Source organism: Nycticebus coucang, chromosome 13 (assembly GCF_027406575.1).
Source record: "Nycticebus coucang isolate mNycCou1 chromosome 13, mNycCou1.pri, whole genome shotgun sequence".
Taxonomy (NCBI): Eukaryota; Metazoa; Chordata; class Mammalia; order Primates; family Lorisidae; genus Nycticebus; species Nycticebus coucang.
The window spans coordinates 64,968,609-64,993,998 of record NC_069792.1 but is presented as its reverse complement, the minus strand read 5'-3'; the positions used below and the strand labels follow the sequence as shown (position 1 = coordinate 64,993,998).

The 25,390-nt window shown below is 36.9% G+C and overlaps 1 protein-coding gene across 3 annotated transcripts in view; it reads left to right on the top strand.

The window, feature by feature from the left end:
* The window catches only part of RRM2B (ribonucleotide reductase regulatory TP53 inducible subunit M2B), a 28,953-nt gene extending 16,359 nt beyond the window's left edge, over positions 1–12,594 (top strand). For all 3 annotated transcript variants that reach the window (XM_053559225.1, XM_053559227.1, XM_053559226.1), the window contains exons 6-9: positions 4,013–4,146; positions 8,261–8,365; positions 9,560–9,673; positions 11,323–12,594. In XM_053559225.1, coding sequence (XP_053415200.1) covers positions 4,013–4,146; positions 8,261–8,365; positions 9,560–9,673; positions 11,323–11,475 — 506 coding nt within the window. In that variant the 3' untranslated portion in view covers positions 11,476–12,594. The remainder of the gene's footprint in view (positions 1–4,012; positions 4,147–8,260; positions 8,366–9,559; positions 9,674–11,322) is intronic.
* Positions 12,595–25,390: the final 12,796 nt, after the last annotated feature.

The following is a 25,390-nucleotide window of genomic DNA, read 5'->3' as shown; positions in this document are numbered from 1 at the left end:
TGTTTGGCAGGCCTGGGCTGGGTTCGAACCTGCCAGCTCCAGTGTATGTGGCTGGCGCCCTGCCACTGAGCTGTAGGCGTGAAATCTGTAGCTTTAATTTTTATGTGATCAAATTTCCTTTGGGTGAGATGACACTAATTTACTGTGTCACTATCCAGCACTAATCAACAGTACAGCATGTAACTTTACCAAAATCATTCCTATAATTAGAAGCTGGTAGTTTAAAAGAAGTTGTTATCTATTCCATTTAATAACTTGAAAATTGGAAAGTTAAGATGTCAGTGCATAATGAGAGGTAAATAAGAGTCACATAAAAATCTAATGAGTAATATAGCAATCCACAGTTTGACCTCACAGATGTCCTGGGTGTGTGGAATTCCCAGGGACTCCTGGACCACACCTGAGAACCAGTGATGTAGTGCATGTATAGGCAAGCATGTGGTATATCAGGGAAGAAACAGGTATGTTTGCTTTGCCTTTGATTCATTTCAAGAATAAGAAAAGCAGTGGTTCTCAAAGTGCATAAAAGTCATCTGGAGAATCTGTGAAAAAACTCTGCAAAATCCTGGTGTTTCTCACCCAGGTGGGACTGAGGAATTTGTGTTTAATACCCAGCTGATTTCTTAACAGAGGTTTAAAACATTGGCGTTAGAAAAAGAAGGGAAACATCAAGGTGTTCAATATGCACTAAAAATATTACTGTGAATAGGTACTGTTGGAAAAAGATGAACAGGCTTACAGAAAGGCTTAAAGAACAGGCTTCATATATTTCATGAACTACCCAACAAGAGTAACCTAGAAATAGAAATAGCAGAGAAGGATGGCTAGCACCATATTACCAAATCAGGGGCTCCAGTTAGATTCTCTACATTTCTTAATTTCAAGGCAGGCCCCATTTTAGGGTTCTAATGTAGGGTCTCAAAGGAAAGAGCATGTTCAAATGATATAGAAGGAGTAGAAGGGGCGGGGCACATTGGTAGGTCTCCTTTTTGGAGTGGAGCTAAAAGACAACATGGGAGTATTGTCTTGCTTTGCCACACACCAGCTTTAACCAGCTGAGGAAGTGCTGTTTTGGGAACGCGTTGTATCACCTGCACCATTAGTAGCTTTAGATTGACAAAAGCAGCTCTTTCATTTGGCTTATGGCTTTGCCTAACATTTTTGGTGACCTTGGTGACTCTTGCACTGAGTGAGACCCAATTTAGCAACTATTTTTTCCTTACATCCAGATTCCTATAATCCTTTATTTTTAGCTGAAGGGAACCTAATGGTATTCTTAAAAAATTATTAGTTTAAAAGTTTTTTGTTTTTCCCTCTTGGGTTTATTTTTAAATTTTAAGCTATGAAAATAATAAGCACATTAAAGAAAAACTGTTTTAAAAAAGAAAGACCAGAAAATAGACAAAAAAAATTACCAACTTAACAATATAAATCTCTGTTCCTTTTCTGTGCTTGTTTTTATTTTTTTTACTTTTCCACCAGTTTTTATAAGCTTTTTTATTTTGCAGTCCATTTTAAAGTTTATGTGGTATAAAAAGATTCAATTTTTGTAGAGCTAATGATTCCAAATTACATATCTGTATAGTAGTTTTTTAAAAACTGAGATATACTTTTTAGTTTTTAAAATGTATTTTAAAAACTTTAAAGAACATATAGGTTAAAACTTAATATAAGTAATAAAATTATACTTCCAACCTCAGAAAAACTACTGGTTAAACAGTCTTAGTATATTGCAGCATAGGGGTCAGTTGTATCTTAGAAATACATCCTACTTACCCCTCTCTAAAACAAAACACATTCATTATGGATGTTATGGGTTTTAGAAAAAAATGTTCTGGAAGTCTCTTTTTATTTCACAGATACTTGTAAAACTGTAAAATTTACTGCTTGTAATTTTTTTTTTTGTGAGGCAGAGTCTCACTCTGTTGCCCAGGCTAAAGTGGCATGGTGTTATCCTAGCTCACAGCAACCTCAAAATCTCAAACTCCTGGGTTCAAGTGATCTTCCTGCCTCAGTTGAGACTACAGGGATGTGCTGCCACACCTGGCTAATTTTTTCTGTTTTTCAGTAGAGGTGGAGGTCTTGCTTTTGCTCAGGCTGGCCTTAAACTCCTCAGCTTGAGTGATATTCCTGTTTCAGCCTCCCTCTTAGAGTGTTCGGATTGCAGGTATGACCCACCATGCCTGGCCACTCCTTATTTTTTAATCTTCTCCAAAGAGGAATAGTCTTCTATAACTGTTAGTTATGATTTTCATTCTTTAATATTCATATGAATGAATAGAATAGTTAAAATAACAATTTTCTTCTTACTCACTATGTTTATATTTAATTATAGTCTACTTCCCCTACAGATAATTGTCTTTATGATATTACCTAATGTCAATTTAAAAGGTGCCAATTGTAACTGTCTGTTATTACAGTAAAATGAAAAATATAGCAAGCTGAGGGGGGTGGGGCCTTGGTGTGTGTCACACTTTATGGGGGCAAGACATGATTGCAAGAGGGACTTTGCCTAACAATTGCAATCAGTGTAACCTGGTTTATTGTACCCTCAATGAATCCCCAACAGTAAAAAAAAAAAAAAAAAAAAAAAATATATATATATATATATATATAGCAAGCTATATGTTAAACTAATGACAAATCTCTATCTCAAGCGTAGTGATTATTATTATATTTTAATATTTAGCACGTACCATACTAAAGATTCTTCTCTGCCGTAATTCCTTTTACACAATAGGTACTCAGTAAGTACTTACTTAATTTATATTTCTTCTGGGTTTTTTTTTTTTCCTGAAATGACTTTTTTAATTATGTCATCAAAATACTTTATAAGTTTTTCTCATATTTTAGGCCATAAATAGACAATTTAGATTACACATATTTGATATAATTGAACTTTCTGATTGGTTCCCTTTGCCATTTATATAAAATGGATTTTAATATTTTTATCAACTAGTACTTATGTAGTTTCCATTAATTTAGCTCAGGGCACATTTACATGTTTTGAGTGACTTCTGTGTGTTTGGTCCTGTAACAAATACTGAGATATAAACTATGATGTCATCTATGAGAAAAGGTCTGTAGTTTACTCAAGCACTCAGCTACCTTTACTTCACAGTCTTAAAAACCAAACCTTTCTCTGTAGACCAGTGGTTCTCAACCTGTGGGTCGCGACCCACTGGAACTGTATGAAAGGGCCACACCATTAGGAAGGTTAAGAACCACTGCCCTAGACAGACATATGTAAATACTTCTCTAAAGCATATGCAGCGTAGTGACATAAGGGACTTGTGAATGACCTTTTGGTTTAGACCTGTACTCATCCCCTGGGGTAGTGTTACAGATCTGATGCTACTGTAGACATTTAAGGAGATGGGCTTCTGCAAAGTCCTTGCCTAACAGTGAGTGACCTTTGTAACTGGCCATTAGATGTTTAGCAGAAGACAGTATTTTTGCTTATATGATGGGACATCTTACCTAGCAGACATATTTATTATCTTCAATATGGCAATGTTTTCTGAAATGTCTTCAGCTGGTCTGTAAGATAGATACTATAGGTTCTTAAAAATATAAACCTCAGCAACCTCCCCACCTCCCAGAGGAAGACATTTGTCAAAATGTCTACCTTCTACTCTCCACTCCCAACACATATGCACACACATATGTACACATCCACACATACTGGCACTCACAGTCACATATGGTAGACAGGTAAATCCCCTTTTTGCTTTTTTTTTTTTTAATATAAAATGTCATCCTTTGTCCAGACACCAAGACCTACAGGGGTCCGTTGTTGGATATAGGATTTGAAGTAGACCTATCTTTCTGCTCTAATAGGTAGAGGTGGCAAATTTTCTCCTCTGAAGTCCCTAGGCTATGACACTAACTTGTATATTTTGTTTCTTTGTAAAATAGTTGTGGCATTTATTGTAAAATAAAATCTATATGAACTTCCAAATGTCTGCAGTATATGATATTTCATAAAATGAAAATATTTTATGTCTCCCAGGGGAAAGAGTGGTGGCCTTTGCTGCTGTAGAAGGAATTTTCTTCTCAGGATCTTTTGCTGCTATATTCTGGCTAAAGAAGAGAGGTCTTATGCCTGGGCTTACTTTTTCCAATGAACTTATCAGCAGAGATGAAGTAAGGAATGAGATGTTTTTCTATTCATATTTGTATTTGTATTTGATGTTCATTTATTTTTCTTTCTCCTGGGAAATACTATAGTGACACAAATATCTTGGTAGTTAAAAGAAATCACTTCTTCCTTGATTTTTAAGACATGGCATCTTCCTCCAACATCTCTTGCCATTCCTCCTTAATTTCCTCTGCCCACCTAGTGTATTCCTAGATGCCTGCCTTGGCCTCACTGCTTCACTGTATATTACCTCTTGGCTGATCTCATTTATTCCCATGGAATCAGCTACCATCTAAATGCTCGTAACTCCCAATACCTTACCTTTGTCCCAGATATGCTTTCCTGAACCCCAAACTCGTATGTTCTTGAGCATGTTAGGTATTTTCTCCTAGAAGATTCCCCAGGTATCTCAAACCTATTATTTCAAAAATTAAATTCATCACCTTTTTTGCCGAAAGGTATTCTTTCTTTTGTTGTTTCTTATTTAATTGAGTGTAGCTACTTCTATCCAGTTGTTCAATAAAATCTAGGCGTCATTTTAGATTACTTCTCTTCTTTTTCAGCCACATCTAATCAATAAATCCTGTCTTCCTCTGCCTTTTCATCTCTCCTACTTTTTTGTTTTTTTCTTTTGAGCACCTTCTCACAAGAGGCAACTAAAAACTTATCTGACCCCATTAGGTAAAATTGACTACTCTTTCTTTTATATATCTCTTTGAAACTTAAACCTGTCCTTGTCTTAGAGTTCATAACATGTATTGCACTTTTCTCTCTCCTCTGCTAGACCCTAAGCATCTTAGTACAGAGACCTCTCCTTATTTATCTTTCTGTTCTCAATGTTTGGCCTGTTATAGCTATTCAGTTCACATTTATTGCCTACACTAATACTTAATTTCTTTGAACCTTAGTTTCTTCAACTAAAAAACCTAACAAGAGTTTTCTTAGAATGAGATGAAATAGTATACATGTGAAAATACATTTTAAGTGTCATAAAATGCTTTGTATAATTACTTTTTGCCGTTTCATGCCCTTAAATTGCTAATAAGTTTTATTAGTATTGTCATGTGATTATAATAGAGAATTGAGAGGATTAAAAAAATTACTTAATCTCAACACAGAGATGATCACATTTTTTATTGCATTTCTTTTTAGACTTTTTTCTACATTTAAATCTATTTAGATATATAAACATCATATTTTTACAATTAGTATTTTTATGAGTTGAGGTGTTCTTTTCCACTTGGTAAAATATTCTGATTGTTTTTATGTGGTAGCAAGCATTTTTTGAAAACAGTAGTTGTTATCTAATTATATGATCTATATAATAATTAATGAATGAATGTATCATTTAATTGACTATTTCATAATTAGAACTTTTGATTGTTTCCAGGCTTTTTGTTTTGTTATAATGTGAAATGAATGTGTTTGTATGTAAGATTTGTCCCAACTTTATATTATTTTCTTAAACTTGATTGTAAAAAGTATGAATTACTAGATTGTAAGATATTTTAATTTATAGCAATTATAGCAATTTTGAACCTCACCTAGCAGTATATGAATATTTTCTACTATACCTTTACCAGAGTTTAGGTTAATTTGCTAAGTATTTGATAAATTTGGTAGGGGTAATTGGTATCTCATTATTGGTGTCATTTGTATTTAATTACTACTTAAATTGAACATTTTTTTCTTAGTGATATTAGTCATTTGTATTCTTAGTTGCTTGGTTTTAACTTTTGCCTTTATTTTTGTTACAATATTAACATTTACCTTATTTAACTAAAAGTGCTCATAATATTTTAAATTTATTTATGTGGTAGTCTATAATCCTTAAAAGGAAGAAGTCATGCTTGCTCTGTTCCTTGATATATTCCCAGTGGATAGTGACTGGGCTTTTCCAATAAGAATTTGTTTATTGACTTTGTTATATTTATTGCATGAACATAACATAAAATATGCATTTTGTTATATTTATTTCAAATGTTTTTCCAGTTTGTCCTTTGCTTTTTAATTTTATTTATTCTTTAAACATACCAAACCTGGTTTTGCATGATCTACTTGGAGAGATAAGTTAAATAATCACATGTATTTTCTTTTTGGCTTTTTAACATTTAACTTTCAGTGCAATTGAAATTTGTTTAGTGTAAGTATAGAATTTAGTATAACTATAGTATACTATAAAGGTTTAGCTTACTTTTATTTCAAACACTCTTGGGAAGTTTTTCCAGTTATCTTTGTTAATTAATCCATCCTTTCTCCATTGACTTGGGCTGTCTTCTTTACTATATGTTAAGGTTTTATTAAAGCAAAATCTGTTTCATGGCTATTTTTTCTACCTCATTGACTTACCATATTTTGTGCTATAACATACTATTTTAGTTATTATAGTTTTATGTTTTTTTTTTGGTTTTTTTCTGGCCGGGGCTGGGTTTGAACCTGCCACCTCTGGCATATGGGACCGGCGCCCTACCCCTTGAGCCACAGGCGCCGCCCTATAGTTTTATGTTTTAATAACTGGTAGAATAAATCTCAAAATTTTCCTTTTTTTTTTCTGAGACAGAGTCTCAAGGTGTTGCCCTGGGTAGAGTGCAATGGCGTCATAGCTCACAGCAACCTCAAACTCTTAGGCTTAAGCAATTTGTTTGTCTCAGTCTCTCAGATAGCTGGAACTACATGTGCCCACCACAATGCCCAGCTATTTTTTGGTTGTAGTTGTCATTGTTGTTTGGCAGGACAGGTTGGATTCGAACCCGCCAGCTCCGGTGTATGTGGCTGACACCCTAGCCGCTGAGCTACAGGTGCCAAGCCTCAAAATTTTCCTTTTTAAAATGCCCTTATAAAGTTCTTCCCATTTATTCTTTCAGATTAATTTTTTTTATTTTAAAATTTTTTAATTTTTATTTCCTTGCTTATTTTTTTCTTTTTATTTCCTTGCTTTTTGTTGTTGTTGTTGTAGTTTTGAGACAGAGTCCCACCCTATACCCTGAACACAGTGCAATGGCATCATAGCTCACTGCAACCTCAGACTTGGGCTGTGGGCATCCTCCTGCCTCAGCCTCCAGAAGCTGCTAGGATTAAAGGCTTTGGTGCCTGGCTGGGTTTTTCATATTTTTATGAGTCAGAGTCTCACTGTTACTCAGGCAAGTCTCGAACTCCTGAGCTCAAGCAATTCTCCCTCATCAGCCTCCCAAAGTGCTGGGATTACAGGCATGAGCCACCACTCCCAGTTCAAAAGTACTTTTGTTTGCCAAGCATGGTAGGTCATGCCTGTAATCCCAGCACTGTGGGAGGATGAAGAGGGAGAATTGCTTGAGCTCAGGAGTTCGAGACTTGCCTGAGCGAGAGTGAGACCCTGACTCCTAAAAAAAAAAGAAAAGAAAAGAAAAAGAAAAACCCAGCTGGGTGCTGCAGCAAGCACCTGTAATTTTAGCAGCTTCCAGAGGCTGAGGTGGTGGGATGCCCACAGCCCGAGTCTGAGGTTACAGTGAGCTATGATGACATTGCACTGTGCTCAGGGCATGGAGTTGGACTCTGTCTCAAACAAACAAACAAAAAACTTGTTTGCACATTTTGTTTATAAATTCTTCTTCTTCCTTTTTTTTTTTAATAAATTTCTCTTTAATGTTGATGAGCTACGGTTTGCTAGCATTGAAAAATTTTCATTATAGGTTATCATATTTAATGAAATTTGAAGGAAGTTCCTAGCCCTATAAATTCGTGTTCCATTTTTCAGAAGTTTCTTTTCTTTTTTTTCATTTTTGAGGCAGAGTGTAACTGTGTCACCCTTGACATGGCATCACAGCTCACAGCAACCTCAAACTCTTGGGCTTAAGTGATTCTCTTGCCTCAACCTCCGAAGTAGCTGGGACTACAGGTGCCCGCCACAAGGCCTGGCTGTTTTTGGTTGCAGTTGTCATTGTTGTTTTTTAGCAGGCCCAGGCCAGGCTTGAACCCACCAGCCTTGGTGTATGTGGCTGGCGCCCTACTCACTGAGCTATGGGTTTTTTTTCAGGTTTCATGTTGTATTCCTAGAACCTACTTTATATGATGCTTGACACATTACTCTGTGCAAATACCTGATTAAATGTTCTTTGACAATATATTTTTCTTCTATTTTAGGGTCTTCACTGTGACTTTGCTTGCCTGATGTTTCGATACTTAGTAAATAAACCTTCAGAAGAAAGAGTCAGGGAGATCATTATTGAGGCTGTAAAAATTGAGCAGGTAAGCAGGGAGTTTATGTATTTAGCACATCTCTCTTTCTCTAGTATTCGTACCACTGTTAGGTTGACTCAGATAAAATTGTAGTCTTGTAGGTTAATACAAATATCAGCCATTCCATATGGTCAATCCAACAGTACCAGTACATGACATATTGCAATTATTATGTCAGTTTATAAAAAAAGTTTATAAATTAGTCTTTATTATAGGTTTTATGCATGCTAAAATCTGTTTTAGAGCTATTATTCTGTCTCACTGATCTATCTGTTACATTTTATGCAATAACAAAATATTTAAATTATTGGAACTTTATATTTTTATTATGTGACTAGAGGGCAATGATGGTTTTTCATTTGCTTTGTACTTTCAATAAACTAGCAAGATACCTAGATTGAAGTATACGCCAAATGTTTAGAAAATGAATGAGTAGATGAATTACTAAATAATAAAATTTAATATATACTATGTAAAGATTTCTTACTATAAAGAGTTAGATGCTCCACTTAGGATGTGTTTTGATCATTCTAACAGTTAATTTTTTTTCTTTTAGTTTTTTTTTTAACACTGTAGTTTAATAGGCATAGTTTTCATATTGAGAGGGAAAAAGTCATAAAATGCATTTTGGTATCTTTAATCATTTTGAGAACTAAATCCAAGTGATTAATACTGTTTTTAATTTTTCCTCTGTTAACAATCTACAACTGTCTTTCAATAGGATTGGCATTCAGTTTATCTCCCAACCCCCAGATCTGTTTCTGTTTATTTCTCACATTATATGTTATTGCAATTTTCCTCTTTCCCAACTCTCTGAAATAGTCATACTTCTCATGAAAATCATCTTTGAATCTTTTCCTAGATATTTCAGGACAAAGCATCACCTTTTTTCTATTGAGAAAGCATATGTATCCAGATTCTATATATATACTACTTTAAAAAAATCCAGTAATTTGGTATTAGTTTTCATTTAGTTTCGGCTCTTCAAAAATGTGAAATAATGTGAATAGTAATACCCCAGACATTTTAATCAGATGGACATCACTTCCAATTTTGAAAGAATTTATTTATCCTACTTTACTTTCCTTGAACAAAATCAGTATCTTAGAAAATTAATAAAAATAAAACCTTCTTTCTATTTCAAACATACATGTTTATTCACTATTCTGTTTGTACTTTATTCTGTTTTTGTTTATATCCCAGGAGTTTTTAACAGAAGCTTTACCAGTTGGCCTCATTGGAATGAATTGTATTTTGATGAAACAGTACATTGAGTTTGTGGCTGACAGATTACTTGTAGAACTTGGATTCTCAAAGGTAAGATGTCAAAAAAAAATTATTACTAGTTAAAATAGTAAATCAAGGGCCTAGGCCGGGCTTAGTGGCTCACATCTATAATCCTGCACTCTGGGAGGCCAAGGGAGGGGGATTGCCTGAGCCCAGGTGTTCTAGACCAGCCCTAGCAAGAGCAAGACCCTGTCTCTAAAAATAGGGGGTGTTGTGGTGGGTGTCTGTAGTCCCAGCTAATTGGGAGGCCAAGGCAAGAGAATCACTTGAGCCCAAGAGTTTGAGGTTGCTGTGAGCTACGACAACACAGCACTCTACAGAGGGTGACAGAGAGACTCTGTCTCAAAAAAAAAAAAAAAAAATTAAGGCCCCTAAAATATATTTTTACTGAAACCATCTTTCACGTAGCATGATGTTTTTAAGGTTCATCCATGTGATAACATGTATCAGTACTTCATTTTTTTAATGACCAAATAATATTCCATTGTATAGATGTACCAAATTTTATTTATCCATTCATCAGTTGATGGATATTTGGATTATTTCCACTTTTTAGTTATAATGAATAATGCTGCTATGACCATTCATGTACAAGCTTTTGGTGGGCATGTTTTAACTTCTCTTGAGTGTGTATTTGCCTAGGAGTGAAACTGTTGAGTCATATTGAATCATTAGAAGAACTGCCAGACTGTTTTCCAAAGTGATTGTATAGTTTTATATTCCTGTCAGTGCATGTAGCTTCTCATTTCTTCATATCCTCACCAAAAAGCATCTGTATTACTGCCATCATACTGGGTGTAAAATGACATCTCATTGTATCCCTAATGGATAATGATGAGCATCTTTTTGTTCATCATGTCAAGGTGCTTGTTGGCCTTTTCATATAACTTCTTTGAAGAAATTTTTTTGTCTGTTTAGATACTCAGCCTATTTTAAAAATTGGATTACTTAAATACATTCTCATGTGTGCTGTTCACATTTCCTGCTGAGCTACTCCTAAATTCAGAAATACTCTTGTGAAATACCCTTGTGAATCAGTGAAATATCTCACAGTTTCCATTAAGCTGTATTTCCAAGTCTGTTTCTTGAATGCTGAAACAGCGAAAAAGCTTCTTGTCAGTTGATGTCCCACTTTCTGTTTGGCGACATCTAGTCACTATGGATATTTATTCTGTCTTCCTAGATCATGGTCCATAATGTCAATTTGTTGGTTATTCTATTATGAACTAAGAAATATATTTAGGACCACAGTAGAGTGTTGGTAATTTACATTTTGTAGTGCTATGTACATGTTACTATTTAATAGTTATACCTATGACAAATGTCTATAGTTTTTTGGTGTATCTGATCTCAAGTTGTGGGAACATTTTCATTTGGTCAGTATTACTATGTGTTAAATATTGATTTCTTGAAACACTCTTTTCTTTTTATTTCTTAGAATGTCAAAGATGTTAGTATAGTTTCTTGAGAAGGTTAGTAGTTGATCTAGGTTATCTTAAAATTTGTCAGGTTTGAGTGCTGATTCAGTCTTGAGTGCCTCCAGGATCTTAGGGGAATAATGTGATCTGATCAGTGGCTAGATAGATGTTGGGAAACCTGAGCTCTGTTTTTGTCATCTTTGGTCTTCTTGTGGGATATAATTTGGATTCTTCAGAATGCCTAATAATATTTCTTTTCAGATTTTCCAGGCAGAAAATCCCTTTGATTTTATGGAAAACATTTCTTTACAAGGAAAAACGAATTTCTTTGAGAAACGAGTTTCAGAGTACCAACGTTTTGCTGTTATGACGGAAACCACAGATAATGTCTTCACCTTGGATGCAGATTTTTAAAAATCTCCCCTGTTTTAAAACCCTAGCAACCTATTATTGATAAATAGCACTATTTTTCTTTGTTTTAAACTTAAAGACTATTCTTTGGGAGGGATAATTTGATTAAAAGGAAATCCAAAGCCAAATTCCAGTCGGTTTGGATTTATGTAATTTTCCTGTATAACAACAAGAATGTAACCTAAATGCTTTTGTTTCACCGCTGGAACATAAAACAGAATTATGTAGTGGTTAAGAACATAGAGTGAAGGATCAGATATGAATTTGAGGTTCTGCCCTTACTCCTCGTGTGACCATTGGCAAGGCAGTTAATCTCTGTAAACCACAGTACACTTATCTTTAACTTGGAAGTAATTCTAGGTCTTAATCATAAGGGGATATAAGGATTAAAATGAAAAAATAAGTGCTTAGCCAATACTGGTACTATTACCACCACTAGTAATTATTATTATTACTGCTAGTGCTAATTGCAGTGATGTTACAGTAAAATACTCTTATTTCCTTAAAGTAATTGTCATTCTAGGTCCTAGGATCTAGAATTAGATCTTTGCATTTGTAATGTATATGGGAGGAATATAAGGATTTTCTTGAAAAGATCATAATTCTCATTAACACAAGAATAACTTCTCAATGTGTAGTAAAGAAAATGTAGTTCTTAGTTGCTTTAGGAAGGATACTTACAGAGTCTAATCTGGGAGGTGATTATGGTAGTTGACGTTATAAGCAAAATGATTCTTCTCCTTCAGAAATTAAAAAGGTAACATTGTTGGATTTAGCCCTGAAATGTTTAAAACCAGGATGAATTAGCTAGAATAGCATTTTCCAAAGAATGTTCTAAGAACTATTAGCCCATCTAGATTTTTTTCAGGGAAAAAAGGAATTCTATGATTGGATGAGTTTGGGAAATGCTGTACACTCAATTTCTCTTTAGAAAGTGCAATCAGTACATCAAAGACTGAGAGATTCTACAGTATACAAACTTATCTTACCATGCCTGTTTCCAGCTTACTTCACATAGATCTGTTTTTACCTGTTAATATCTCAACCAGCTAGTGTTTCTCAGAACATAGGTTAGAAAAAGCTGACTGAGAATAATTTATATGTAGAGGAAGAGATTGTAAAAAGAGGAGAACATGGTAGGGATTATTGAACCTTTTAAAATTTATGCCAACCTGAGTAATGTACCAACATTTAACTCAGTTCCTTTATATTCTTAAAACTCTTAAGCTGTTATAAGAGATATTTTAGTAGTACTACTTATACTGCACAATAGAAGATGGTGAGAGTGATGGCGGTCTTTCTAGGGGCCACTGAGGAATGGCCAGGAGCCACGGTTTCTGAGAAGTCAGCCCCTTCTTTATTTTTGGAAGTGTTAAGAGGTATCTTGAGTCCTATCAGGCAATGGTTCCATACTTACAGCAAGCTACTTTATAAAATTCTTGACGATAACACTTAGAGATTTCTTTGCATAAGTTTTTACTCCATTTATTCCATAACTATCTAATAGATCAAAACTGAAAGTCTTCAAGTGAATGCAAAAAGAACAGACCATAACTTTTTTATTAGAGAGACTATCAGAAACTTCAGTTATTTTGGCCTATAATAATACCATTTATTTCTTCAGTGCTTCTCAGTTTGCCAAGAGTTTTAGCATCATCTCACTTGACCTCGCAATAATCTTATGAGCTTGACAGAGTAGATATTATTGAGATATTACAGATGGAAAGAGTGAGGCTCAGGGAAGTTAAAGACTTGTGCAAGATCTACTCATAGACAGAGTCTGTGCAGTGTCATTTTTTTTATGAGGTTGTCATGTGTCCCATATTTAGTCCTTTCCCATCTACTTTGATTTGCTTTTGCTTCTTTCTACATTGATCAAAGTATCATATACGTTAATTAAAATAAAATACCTGCAAATATCTTCTCCCATTCTGAGGGCTGTTTGCTTGCTTTACTTACTGTGTTCTTGGCTGTGCAGAAGCTTTTTAGTTTGATCAGGTCCAGTAGTGTATTTTTGAAGCTGCTTCAATTGCCCTGGGGGTTCTCCTCATAAAATACTTGCCCAGACCGATTTCTTCAAGGTTTTTCCCTGCACTCTCTTCCAGTATTTTTATAGTTTAATATCTTAAGTTTAAATCTTTAATCCAGTGAGAGTCTATCTTAGTTAATAGTGAAAGGTGTGGGTCGAGTTTCAGTCTTCTACAGGTTGCCAGCCAGTTCACCCAGTACCATTTGTTAAATAGGGAATCTTTTCCCCACTGAATGTTTTTAATTGGCTTGTCAAAGATCAAATAACGGTAAGTAGCGAGATTCATCTCTTGGTTCTCTATTCTGTTCCAGACATCTACTTCTCTGTTTTTGTGCCAGTACCATGCTGTTTTGATCACTTTTGATTTATAGTATAGTCTGAGGTCTGGTAGCGTGATTCCTCCTGCTTTGTTTTTGTTTCTGAGTAATGTCTTGGCTATTCGAGGTTTTTTCTAATTCCATATAAAACGTAGTATTATTTTTTCAAGATCTTTAAAGTATGACAGTGTATCTTTAATAGGGATTGCATTGAAATTATATATTGCTTTGGGTAGTATGGACATTTTAACAATGTTGATTCTTCCCAGCCATGAGCATGGTATATTTTTCCATTTGTTAACATTTTCAGCACAGTAAGTAAAGCAAGCAAACAGCCATCAGAATGGGAGAAGATATTTGCAGGTTATGTCTCTGACAAAGGTTTAATAACCAAAATCCACAGAGAATTCAAATGTATAAGCAAGAAAAGAACAAGTGATCCCATCGCAGGCTGGGCAAGGGACTTGAAGAGAAACTTCTTTGAAGAAGACAGGTGCACGGCCTACAGACACATGAAAAAATGCTCATCATCTTTAATCATCAGAGAAATGCAAATCAAAACTACTTTAAGATATCATCTAACTCCAGTAAGATTAGCCCATATCACAAAATCCTAAGACCAGAGATGTTGGCATGGATGTGGAGAAAAGGGAACACTTCTACACTGCTGGTGGGAATGCAAATTAATACATTCCTTTTGGAAAGATGTTTGGAGAATACTTAGAGATCTAAAAATAGATCTGCCGTTCAATCCTATAATTCCTCTACCATGTATATACCCAGAAGACCAAAAATTACATTATAAGAAAGATATTTGTACCAGAATGTTTATTGCAGCCTAATTCATAATTGCTCAGTCATGGAAAAAGCCCAAGTGCCCATCGATCCACGAGTTGGATTAATAAATTGTGGTATATGTACACCACGGAATATTATGCAGCCTTAAAGAAAGATGAAAGATGAAGTTTTGAATCCAAAACTTTTTTGTAGGTAATAACAGGTGCCTTAATGTGAAGCTTATTTATCAGGGCAATAAATTTAACTGTATTGGAATGAAGAAGATTTAATACTGAAAGTGGATTTTTAATACACTGGCTTATTATTAAGTGTTCTCTTTCCTTTTTGAGACCTCCAAGATGCATATTTATTTATTCGTTCCGTACTTTGGTTCTTAGTTCTTAAAGAATCAGTAAGCTGGGGAACGATCCAAGATGGTGGCCAAGTAATAGCATGGTGAGTCTGGGGATATAAGACTCCAGGCATCTCTGGCTGGTGGGATCTGCCTATACTCATCCCTTTGAGGATATAGGGAGTCAGCAAGGGACTTCTGGACCCCAAGAGGAGGACAAAAACAGTGGAAAACTGGCAAGTGGTTGCATGTGTTCGATTGACCTAATCCCACTGGCAGCCACAAGTACAAGCAGCAGTGAGACTACAAACCGGAAAGGCCTTACCTGTGAACTGTTTCGGTGTTTTTGGACTTGGCACTCAGTTGAACTGCCTTGGGGAGAGCTTCAGCAGGAGTGTGGAGGACTTTGGGCATTGTCTAGGGCTCCAGACTGAGCTGCTAAGCCAGATGGAGCTAATAGTGTCCGGCTATGGGTCGCAGGGAGCCATTGTGAGAGAACTGCCCCAGCAAGCTCCGCCCTCAAGGTCGCAGAGCAAGGATTGGGTGGGAGCTAGTAACCTAGTGACTGAACAGCCTAAAGGCGGGGACTGAGCTGCCTTATAGCCTTAACCCTCAGGGGCAGAGTGAGACTGGTTTTGGCAAACTGGAGCCTCGGACTGTTGCCCTGGGTAGAGTGCCGTGGCGTTACAGCTCATAGCAACCTCAAACTCCTGGGCTTGGCGACTCCCGGACCTCCATAAGAGCTGCACCACAACCCACGACCCGCTCCTGCCGGGCCGCTGCATGCCCTGACCAGGAACTGAAGTAGCCGCGCAACCCTTCATCCTCACTCCTGTATCCTCCCTGCTTCCACACCGGCCCACTTGTCTGGCCAGGGACTCGGGTAGCCGCGTGCCCTCCAAAGCCCTCCCTGCCTCTGTGCAGAGCCCTTCTTCTGGCCAGAGACTGCTGGAGCCTTGGATTCTCTGTGCCAAAGTCACTGGGCACCAGGCAGTCCCAGAACCAGGCGCACTACTTCCCACCCTGTTGCTGGATCTGGGTGTGTCACACTCCAGAGCTGCTTCCACAACCAGAACTCCCTGGCTGGGGCAGCCCCAGAGGAACTACACAGGGTCACTCCCTACAAAGATCCAGCAACAATAGAGTGATCTCACTGGGGTCTAATCTTGGAGAGACACCTCCCCAACTCTGAGGACGGCCAGAGGCAACGGTGAAAAACAATCATGAGGTGAAATCAACAGAAAAACTCTGGCAATATGAATAATCAGAGTAGATCAACTCCCCAAGGGATCAATGGGGCAGACACAGCACAAGAGCCTATGCACAAACAAATAGCTGAGATGTCAGAAATTGAATTCAGAATCTGGATAGCAAATAAGATCAAATTAGAATTCCAACCAGTAACCCAAAAGATATCTCAAGAATTCAAAGACCAAATGACTAAAGATTTTGACACATTGAGACAAGAAGTTGCTGCCCTCAAAGATCTGAGAAACACAGTAGAATCCCTCAGTAACTGAATGGAGCAAGCAGAAGAAAGGATTTCTGACTTTGAAGACAAAGCTTTTGAACACTCCCAAACCCTCAAAGAAGAATAGAAATGGAGGGCAAAAACAGATCGCTCTCTCAGCTCTGGGATAATTCAAAGAAAACCAATATTCATCTTATAGGGATCCCCGAAAGTGACGAAGTGGCTTCACAAGGCACAGAGTCTCTTCTCCATGAGATTATGAAGGAGAACTTTTGAAACATGCCAAGAGATTCTGAAATTCAGATAGCAGACAGTTTCAGAACTCCAGCATGACTCAATCCGAATAAGACATCCCCCAGACACATCATAATCAATTTCACTAAAGTTAATATGAAGGAGAAAATTCTGAAAGCAGCCAGATGAAAGAAAACCATCACCTACAAGGGCAAGAATATTAGAATAACTGCAGATGTCTCTGCTGAAAGCTTTCAAGCTAGAAGAGGATGGTCATCGACTTTTAATCTCCTAAAACAAAATAACTTTCAACCCAGGATCCTGTACCCAGCTAAACTGAGTTTCATTTATGATGGAGACATTAAATACTTCAATGACATTCACATGTTGAAGAAATTTTCCATAACTAAACCAGCCCTGCAGGATATTCTCAGACCTATCCTCCATAAATACCAGCATAATCCTCCACCACAAAAGTAAACCCACCCAGAAAATTTTGATCAAATTCCAACTTCCACGTCGCAAAGGGATTAAAAATGTCCACCGGACTCTCGAAAAGCTTATCAATATTCTCAATGTGAATGGTTTAAATTGTCTTCTAAAGAAGCACAGGTTGGCTGAATGGATACAAAAACTCAAGCCAGATATCTGCCGCATACAAGAATCTCATCTTACATTAAAAGACAAATATAGACTCAAGGTGAAGGGATGGTCATCTATACTCCAGGCAAATGGAAAGCAGAAAAAAGCAGGCATTGCAATCCTATTCGCAGATGCAATAGGCTTTAAACCTACCTAAATAAGGAAGGATAAGGATGGACACTTCATATTTGTTAAAGGTAATACTCAATATGATGAGATTTCAATTATTAATATTTATGCACCCAACCAGAATGCACCTCAATTTATAAGAGAATCTCTTAACAGACATGAGCAACTTGATTTCCTCCAGTTCCATAGTAGTTGGAGATTTTAACACCCTTTTAGCAGTGCTGGATAGATCCTCCAAAACAAAGCGAAGCAAAGAAATTTTAGATTTAAACTTAACCATTCAACATCTAGACTTAACAGACATCTACAGAACATTTCATCCCAACAACACTGAATACACCTTCTCATCAGCCCAGGGAACATACTCTAAAATGGACACATCCTGGGCCACAAATCTAACCTCAGAAAATTTAAAAAAAAATAGAAATTATTCCTTGCATCTTCTCAGACCATCATGGAATAAAAGTTGAACTCAATAACAACAGGAACCTGCATACCCATACAAAAACATGGAAGCTAAACAACCTTATACTGAAGGATAGATGGGGTTATAGATGAGATTAAGAAGGAAATCACCAAATTTTTGGAACAAAACAACAATCAAGACATGAATTACCAGAACCTCTGGGATACTGCAAAGGCAGTCCTAAGAGGGAAATTTATAGCACTGCAAGCCTTCCTTAAGAAAACGGAAAGAGAGCAAGTTGATAACTTAATGGGACATCTCAAGCAACTGAAGATGGAAGAACACTCCAACCCCAAACGCAGCAGAAGAAAAGAAATAACCAAAATCAGAGCAGAATTAAATGAAATTTAAAACAAAATAATTATGCAACAGATCAGTAAATCTAAAAGTTGGTTTTTTGAAAAGATCAATAAGATAGATAAACCTTTGGCCAACCTAACCAGGGAAAAAAAAGAGTAAAATCTCTAATTTCATCAATCAGAAATTGTAATGATGAAATAACAACAGACCCCTCAGAAATTCAAAAAATCCTTAACAAATACTACAAGAAACTCTACTCTCTGAAATATGACAATCTGAAAGAAATCGACCAATATCTGGAAGTACGCCACCTAAAAAGACTTAGCCAGAATGAAGTGGAAATGTTGAACAGGCCTATATCAAGTTCTGAAATAGCATCAACTATACAAAATCTCCCTAAAAAGAAAAGCCCAGGACCAGATGGCTTTACGTCAGAATTCTACCAAACCTTTAAAGAAGAACTCATATCTATATTACTAAACCTCTTCCAAAATATAGTAAAAGAAGGAATATTACCCAACACATTCTACGAAACAAACATCACCTTAATCCCCAAACCAGGGAAAGACCCAACAAGAAAAGAAAATTATAGACCAATATCACTAATGAATATTGATGCTAAAATACTCAGTAAGATCCTAACAGAATCCAACAACACATCAAAAAAATTATACACCATGACCAAGTGGGATTTATCCTAGGGTCTCAAGGCTGGCTCGCTATACGTAAATCTAGAAATATAATTCAGCACATAAACAAACTAAAAATAAGGACCATATGATTCTTTCAATTGATGCAGAAAAAGTGTTTGATAATATCCAGCATCTCTTCATGATCAGAACACTTAAGAAAATTAGTATAGAAGGGACATTTCTTAAACTAATAGAGGCCATCTACAACAAACCCACAGCCAATATCGTATTGAATGGAGTTAAATTGAAATCATTTCCACTTAGATCAGGAACTGGGCAAGGTTGCCCATTGTCTCCATTGTTGTAATGGAAGTTTTAGCTATTGCAATTAGGGAAGAAAAGGTGATCAAGGGTATCCACATAGGGTCAGAAGAGATCAAACTTTCACTCTTCGCAGATGACATGATTGTATACCTGGAAAACACTAGGGATTCTACTACAAAACTTTTAGAAGTCATCAAGAATACAGCAATGTCTCAGGCTACAAAATCAACACCCATGAATCTGTAGCCTTTATATATACCAACAATAGTCAAGCCTAAAAAACAGTCAAGGACCCTATTCCTTTCACAGTAGTGCCAAAGAAGATGAAATATTTGGGAGTATACCTAACAAAGGACATGAAAGATCTCTACGAAGAGAACTGTGAAACTTTAAGAAAAGAAATAGCTGAAGATGTTAACAGATGGAAAAACATACCATGCTCATGGCTGGGAAGAATCAACATTGTTAAAATGTCTGTACTACCCAAAGCAATATATAATTTTAATGCAATTCCTATTGAAGCTCCATTGTCATATTTTAAAGATCTTGAAAAAATAATACTTCATTTTATATGGAATCAGAAAAAAACTCAAATAGCCAAAACATTACTGAACAATAAAACACAGCAGGAAGAATCACACTACCAGACCTGAGACTATAAATTGATAGTGTACTATAAATTGATAGTGATCAAAACAGCATGTTATTGGAACAAAAACAGAGAAGTAGATGTCTGGAATAGAATAAAGAACCAAGAGATTAATCCAGCTACTTACCGTTATTTAATCTTTGACAAGCCAATTAAAAACATTCAGTGGGGGAAAAGATTGCCTATTTAACAAATGGTGCTGGGTGAACTGACTGGCAACCTGTAGAAGATTGAAACTGGACCCACACCTTTCACCATTAACTAAGATAGACTCTCACTGGATTAAAGATTTAAACTTAAGACATGAAACTATAAAAATACTTGAAGAAAGTGCAGAGAAAACTCTTGAAGGAATCGGCCTGGGTGAATATTTTATGAGGAGGACTCCCCAGGCAATTGAAGCAGTATCAAAAATACACTACTAGGACCTGATAAAACTAAAAAGTTTCTGCACAGCCAAGAACATAGTAAGTAAAGCAAGCAGACAGCCCTCAGAATGGGAGAAAATATTTGCAGGCTATACCTCTGATAAAGGTCTAATAACCAGAATCCATAGAGAACTCAAACATATTAGCAAGAAAGGGTGGGCAAGGGATTTGAAGAGAAACTTCTCTAAAGAAGACAGACACATGATCTACAAACACATGAAATAAAGCTCATCATCCTTAATCATCAGAGAAATGCAAATCAAAACTACTTTGAGATATCACCTAACCCCAGTAAGAGTAGCCTACATAACAAAATCTCCAAACCAGAGATGTTGGCGTGGATGTGGAGAATAGGGCACACTTCTACACTGCTGGTGGGAATGCACACTAATACATTCCTTCTGGAAGGATGTTTGGAGAATACTTAGAGACCTAAAAATAGACCTGGCATTTGATCCTATAATTCCTTCACTAGGTTTATACCCAGAAGACCAAAAGTCACAATATAACAAAGACATCTGTACCAGAATGTTTATTGCAGCCCAATTCATAATTGCTAAGTCATGGAAGAAGCCCAAGTGCCCATCGACCCACGAATGGACTAGCAAATAGTGGTACATGTATACCATGGAATATTATGCAGCCTTAAAGAAAGATGGAGACTTTACCTCTTTCATGTTTACATGGATGGAGCTGGAACATATTCTTCTTAGCAAAGTATCTCAGGAATGGAAGAAAAGGTATCCAATGTACTCAGCCCTACTATGAGGCTAAATCATAGCTTTCACAGGAAGGCTATAACCCAACTATAACACAAGACTGTGAGGAAAGGGCCAAGGAAGGGGAAGAGAGGGGGGAGGTTAGAGTGGAGAGAGGGTAATGGGTGGGGCCACACCTAAGGTGCATCTTAGAATGCGTACAGGTGAAACTTACTAAAGGCAGAATACAAATGTCTACATACAATAACTAAGAAAATGCCATGAAGGCTACATTGAACAGTTTGATGAGAATATTTCAGATTGTATATGAAACCAGCACATTGTACCCCTTGATTGCACTAATGTACACAGCTATGATTAACAATAAAAACACACACATACGAATCAGTAAGCTATGGAATCTCTTTAATATTATCTTTCCGGGAAAGAAAGATAAGAAATATACTCTCCATTGTGGACCGTATATTTACAGCTGTTTTCTTTTATAACATGCCTATTTAAATTGTTTTATAATAGTTAAAGTTATGTTCATTATTTGGGAATATAAAAAATTTGTAGATCTATGATAGTATTTATTAAAAATGTTTTTAGCAGGTAGAATCATGGTGTAAAAGGAATTGGGAAGACAGTTTGATCCAGTGCTTTCAGAGAGGGCTGGGTTTTACTATACAGTTATATGCACTACTATACGCTTGTTCCTTTGATATAAACTGACCCCCACCATGTTTTGACATACAAGATTTTTCTAGTTGTCTTATTTTTGAACATTCAAATTTTTCTGCTTCTTTCCCCATTTTATTTTTCATTTGTGTTTGGAAAAGGTGATTATTGAGAAAACATAGCATCTTGATTATTTAAAAAATAATTGTAGAAATTTGCATTTTACATTTAAACATGCTAACATCACTGCCATAGAATTCACGAATCTCATTTGTACACATTAAGCTAAGGGCTAACATCATGAACTCATTTTCAATGATAGAGAAAGCTGCCAATGGGCTGCCTGAAAGCCAAACTGGTCCCATAATCAGGCATTATGTGTTTGAACTGAGTTGAGTAAATTGGTCGCCAACTCAGAAAATCTTCTGTAACAAAATCTGGACCAATGGTGTATGAGTGAAATCTCTTTGTTTATCACTATTTCCCTTTAAATGATCTGTTCTTTTGTAAACAGATACAGGTCTGAAGGAGAATTTGATCATCTCAAGGGTTTAGGAAGAAAGAATTTAATCTTTTAAATTTGGATCTTAATTCTGTTAAAGAAAGTATATGTGAAAATAGAAGTCTGGATAATGATTGTTTTTGGTTCAGATATGCAGGCAGAATGGAGACCAACGAGCCCATTCTTGGCAAGGGAAAACACCCAAGGGAAAAATTAAAAATTAAGCTGAGTGAGGCAGAACCAAGAAAGGTCAGCTAGTTTAACTCTAAACCAGCTGCTGCTAAATTTCTTAACTGAGCAAGTTTCCTGCTTTTCGTAGAGCTCTGGCCTTTTGGGCATACAGCTTAATAACACTCCTGTTGGGTCTATAAACACTCTGAGGAATAATGGCCACAGAAGATGCTGTGGCAAGGCTTGAAAGATACATTAACTAGGCCGTTTCCTGCCCAGTAAATAGTCAAAGCAAATACCCATTGTGGAGATTTGTATTTGGCTAGGGCAGAGATCAAGGGAACAGCTCCAGCCCTGAAATATAGGCAGGAGGGCTTATATCCCTTATCATAGAGGAAGCCCCTCTGTGGTGGTGATGAGAGGAAAATTCCTCTCCCCCACCAATTCTTCAGAGGAGATTGACACCAGTGGCGTTTTACTCCATAGTTAACTAGCGGAGTTTAACACCTCCCTAGGAATCTGTGTGTGTGACCTCAGACAGGAGGCTGCCGGCACAGAAGGCTCAGGTTCCAGATTTCTTAAGACTGCTCAGACCCTTAAAGTTAATGATTATAGAAACAATAGGAGACCATATGCTCCCTCAGAGAAACTGCTGGCGTCTTTGTTCCCTTCCTCAGCTTACCCTTTGGGCTAATGAGCAAATCGCCTTCAATAAAAGCTGAGTGAGGGCAGCGCCTGTGGCTCAAAGGGGTAGGGCGCTGGCCCCATATGCCAGAGGTGGTGGTTTCAAACCCAGCCTTGGCCAAAAACTGCAAATAAATAGATAAATAAATAAATAAAATAAAAGCTGGGTGGAACTGACACTCAGGGGCCATCACTGGAACCCCACAAATGGGTGGTGGCCCCCTGAGTTCCCACCTTTGAAAATTCTGTTCTATATGTCTTGTCTCTTTCTTTCTCGTCATTTCTAGATTTATATTTCTTCAGTCCGTCACAGCCAGAGCCTCGGGTCTTGACAGATCTTACCTGGGGCATGACCCCGGCAAGATATATAAGGCCATAATATTCTTAACATATTTTCTTAACTCTGTTTTAAAACTATGTTTTGATTTTTCCAAATGTCTGCTCATCTGGCAAAGTTATTTATCAACTGTCCACATAGAAAGCTTTATTAGGTGTGGTATACCTAATTTTTTTTTTTCTGAAATACGTTATGGTCAATCATGTCCACCCTAAATGTACAGAATTTTTTCCAAAGAAAGGAGATGTTATTTTTTTGGTTTACTATGTTGAAATAAACTGTGTCATGGCTACATCATTTTGTGTATGTCATTTTTGAATAAGAAAGTTTCTTCATAAGTGCAAGGGCTACCCTCATCAAGGAATGTATATACTTGCGTATGCAGATAAACACATATTTGTATTCCTTTGTTCAACTGTTTCCCCTCCACAGTTCTTAGACCTGATTAGAAACCCTCCCCCTCAAGTCATCTCACTCATCTTACCTTCTCCCAATCTATGAGCCTCTTCATGTCTCTTTGTGTCCAGCTGAGATTCCATAGTTACTACTCCGTTTCCCTGAAAATAAGACCTACTTACAGGAAAGATAAGACGTCCCCTGAAAATAAGACCTAGCGCATCTTTGGGAGCAAACCTTAATATAAGACCCTGTCTTATTTTCGGGGAAACAGGGTAGTAGTAGCACTCTTACCAGTATCAAGTCTGTTCTTCATCTGCATTTTACCATATGTAGAAAAATCCAGGAAAATCCCTGACCCTAATACAAACGTAACAATCTAGTTTTTCCATATTTGTATCTCAGCAGCCAAATGTTGTTAGAGAACAGAACATACAGCAAGGTAAATTGGATCCTCTATGAATTCAGGATTTCCTAAGCACCATCTGGTAATCTACTACCCTGTCCTGGGGAACTTGATCCCCATTCTCCACAATTACTTTTTCACACTTTCTCTACTTTATACCTCTATTCCTATTCCCCAAAGAGGCGACTTTATCTTTTTCTTTGTAGACTTTGGACCCAGAGATATTCTGAGTCAGCAGAAAAATTTGATAATATAAAAGCCCCAAATCTAGAACCTAAGAAGTTGTCAGTAGAATCCAAGATACAAATTTCTATGTATGGTTTCTGCTCTGTGGAGGATGAACAACCACTCAATTCTGGGGACTGCTGCTCCCACTTCCAACCAGGTGGTTCTCACGGGGCTTCCAGTACCTGTAAGTAAAGTAAGTGCAAAGGATTAAACACATGATTTAGTCTGGGCCAGGTCCTCACCTAGGCTTTTTCTAATTGAAACCAAAGAAGGAGAATCACATTTATTCTAAGGACAAAGATAAAGAGTCCCAGTACTAAACTCCCTAGAGGTCCAACTGTTTCCCATTTCTTTGCATAGTTTCATTATCAGGGTAATAATTGCCATTCTTTGCCTAAGATAGGTCATTAGGTTTCTTGATTTTCAACCCAAAGGATCCTGGTTAAAACAAAATTGGGCCCTGAAGGTACCAAAAAAAAAAAAAAAATTTAGAATCAAGGGGTCCATTGAGTGTATCAGTCAGGGGCCTGGCAAGAAATGGATGCCAATTCAAGTTGGGATAATTTGAGGCAGGTTTTATAAAAGGACAATTTAGAAAGCTGTGGGCAGGAAGCCATAGGAGATCGTGTACTACATGGGGCTACCAATTAAAGGCCTCTTGCCATCCCTGCACTAAAGGAGCCCATAGTGAGTGAATAGTTACTTAAACTAGGGAGAATTGTGGACAGAGGGTGACCTTAACAAGGTGTGAACTTCAGTTGGTGGCAGAAAGTTCAAGACAACTTTGGTGAGAAGGAGCCAGGCAATAAATACCCACACCTTGCTCTCCTTATCTCCTCCTTCCAGGGTTCAGTGGAATATTAACCCCTTGGCCTACACACCCTTGTATAATACATTCTGTTGGCAGGTGTCAATTTAGAGCTTCATCTGTGCATCTCATGGTGCTGCCCCACAGCTTGATGGGAATTAATGTTAGAGCATCACTGCATGGAGGGGTGGAGAGGGTTTATCTGCTGAGTTGTGTTGCAGTAGTATTTGCAGACATCAGAACTGTAACAGCAATTG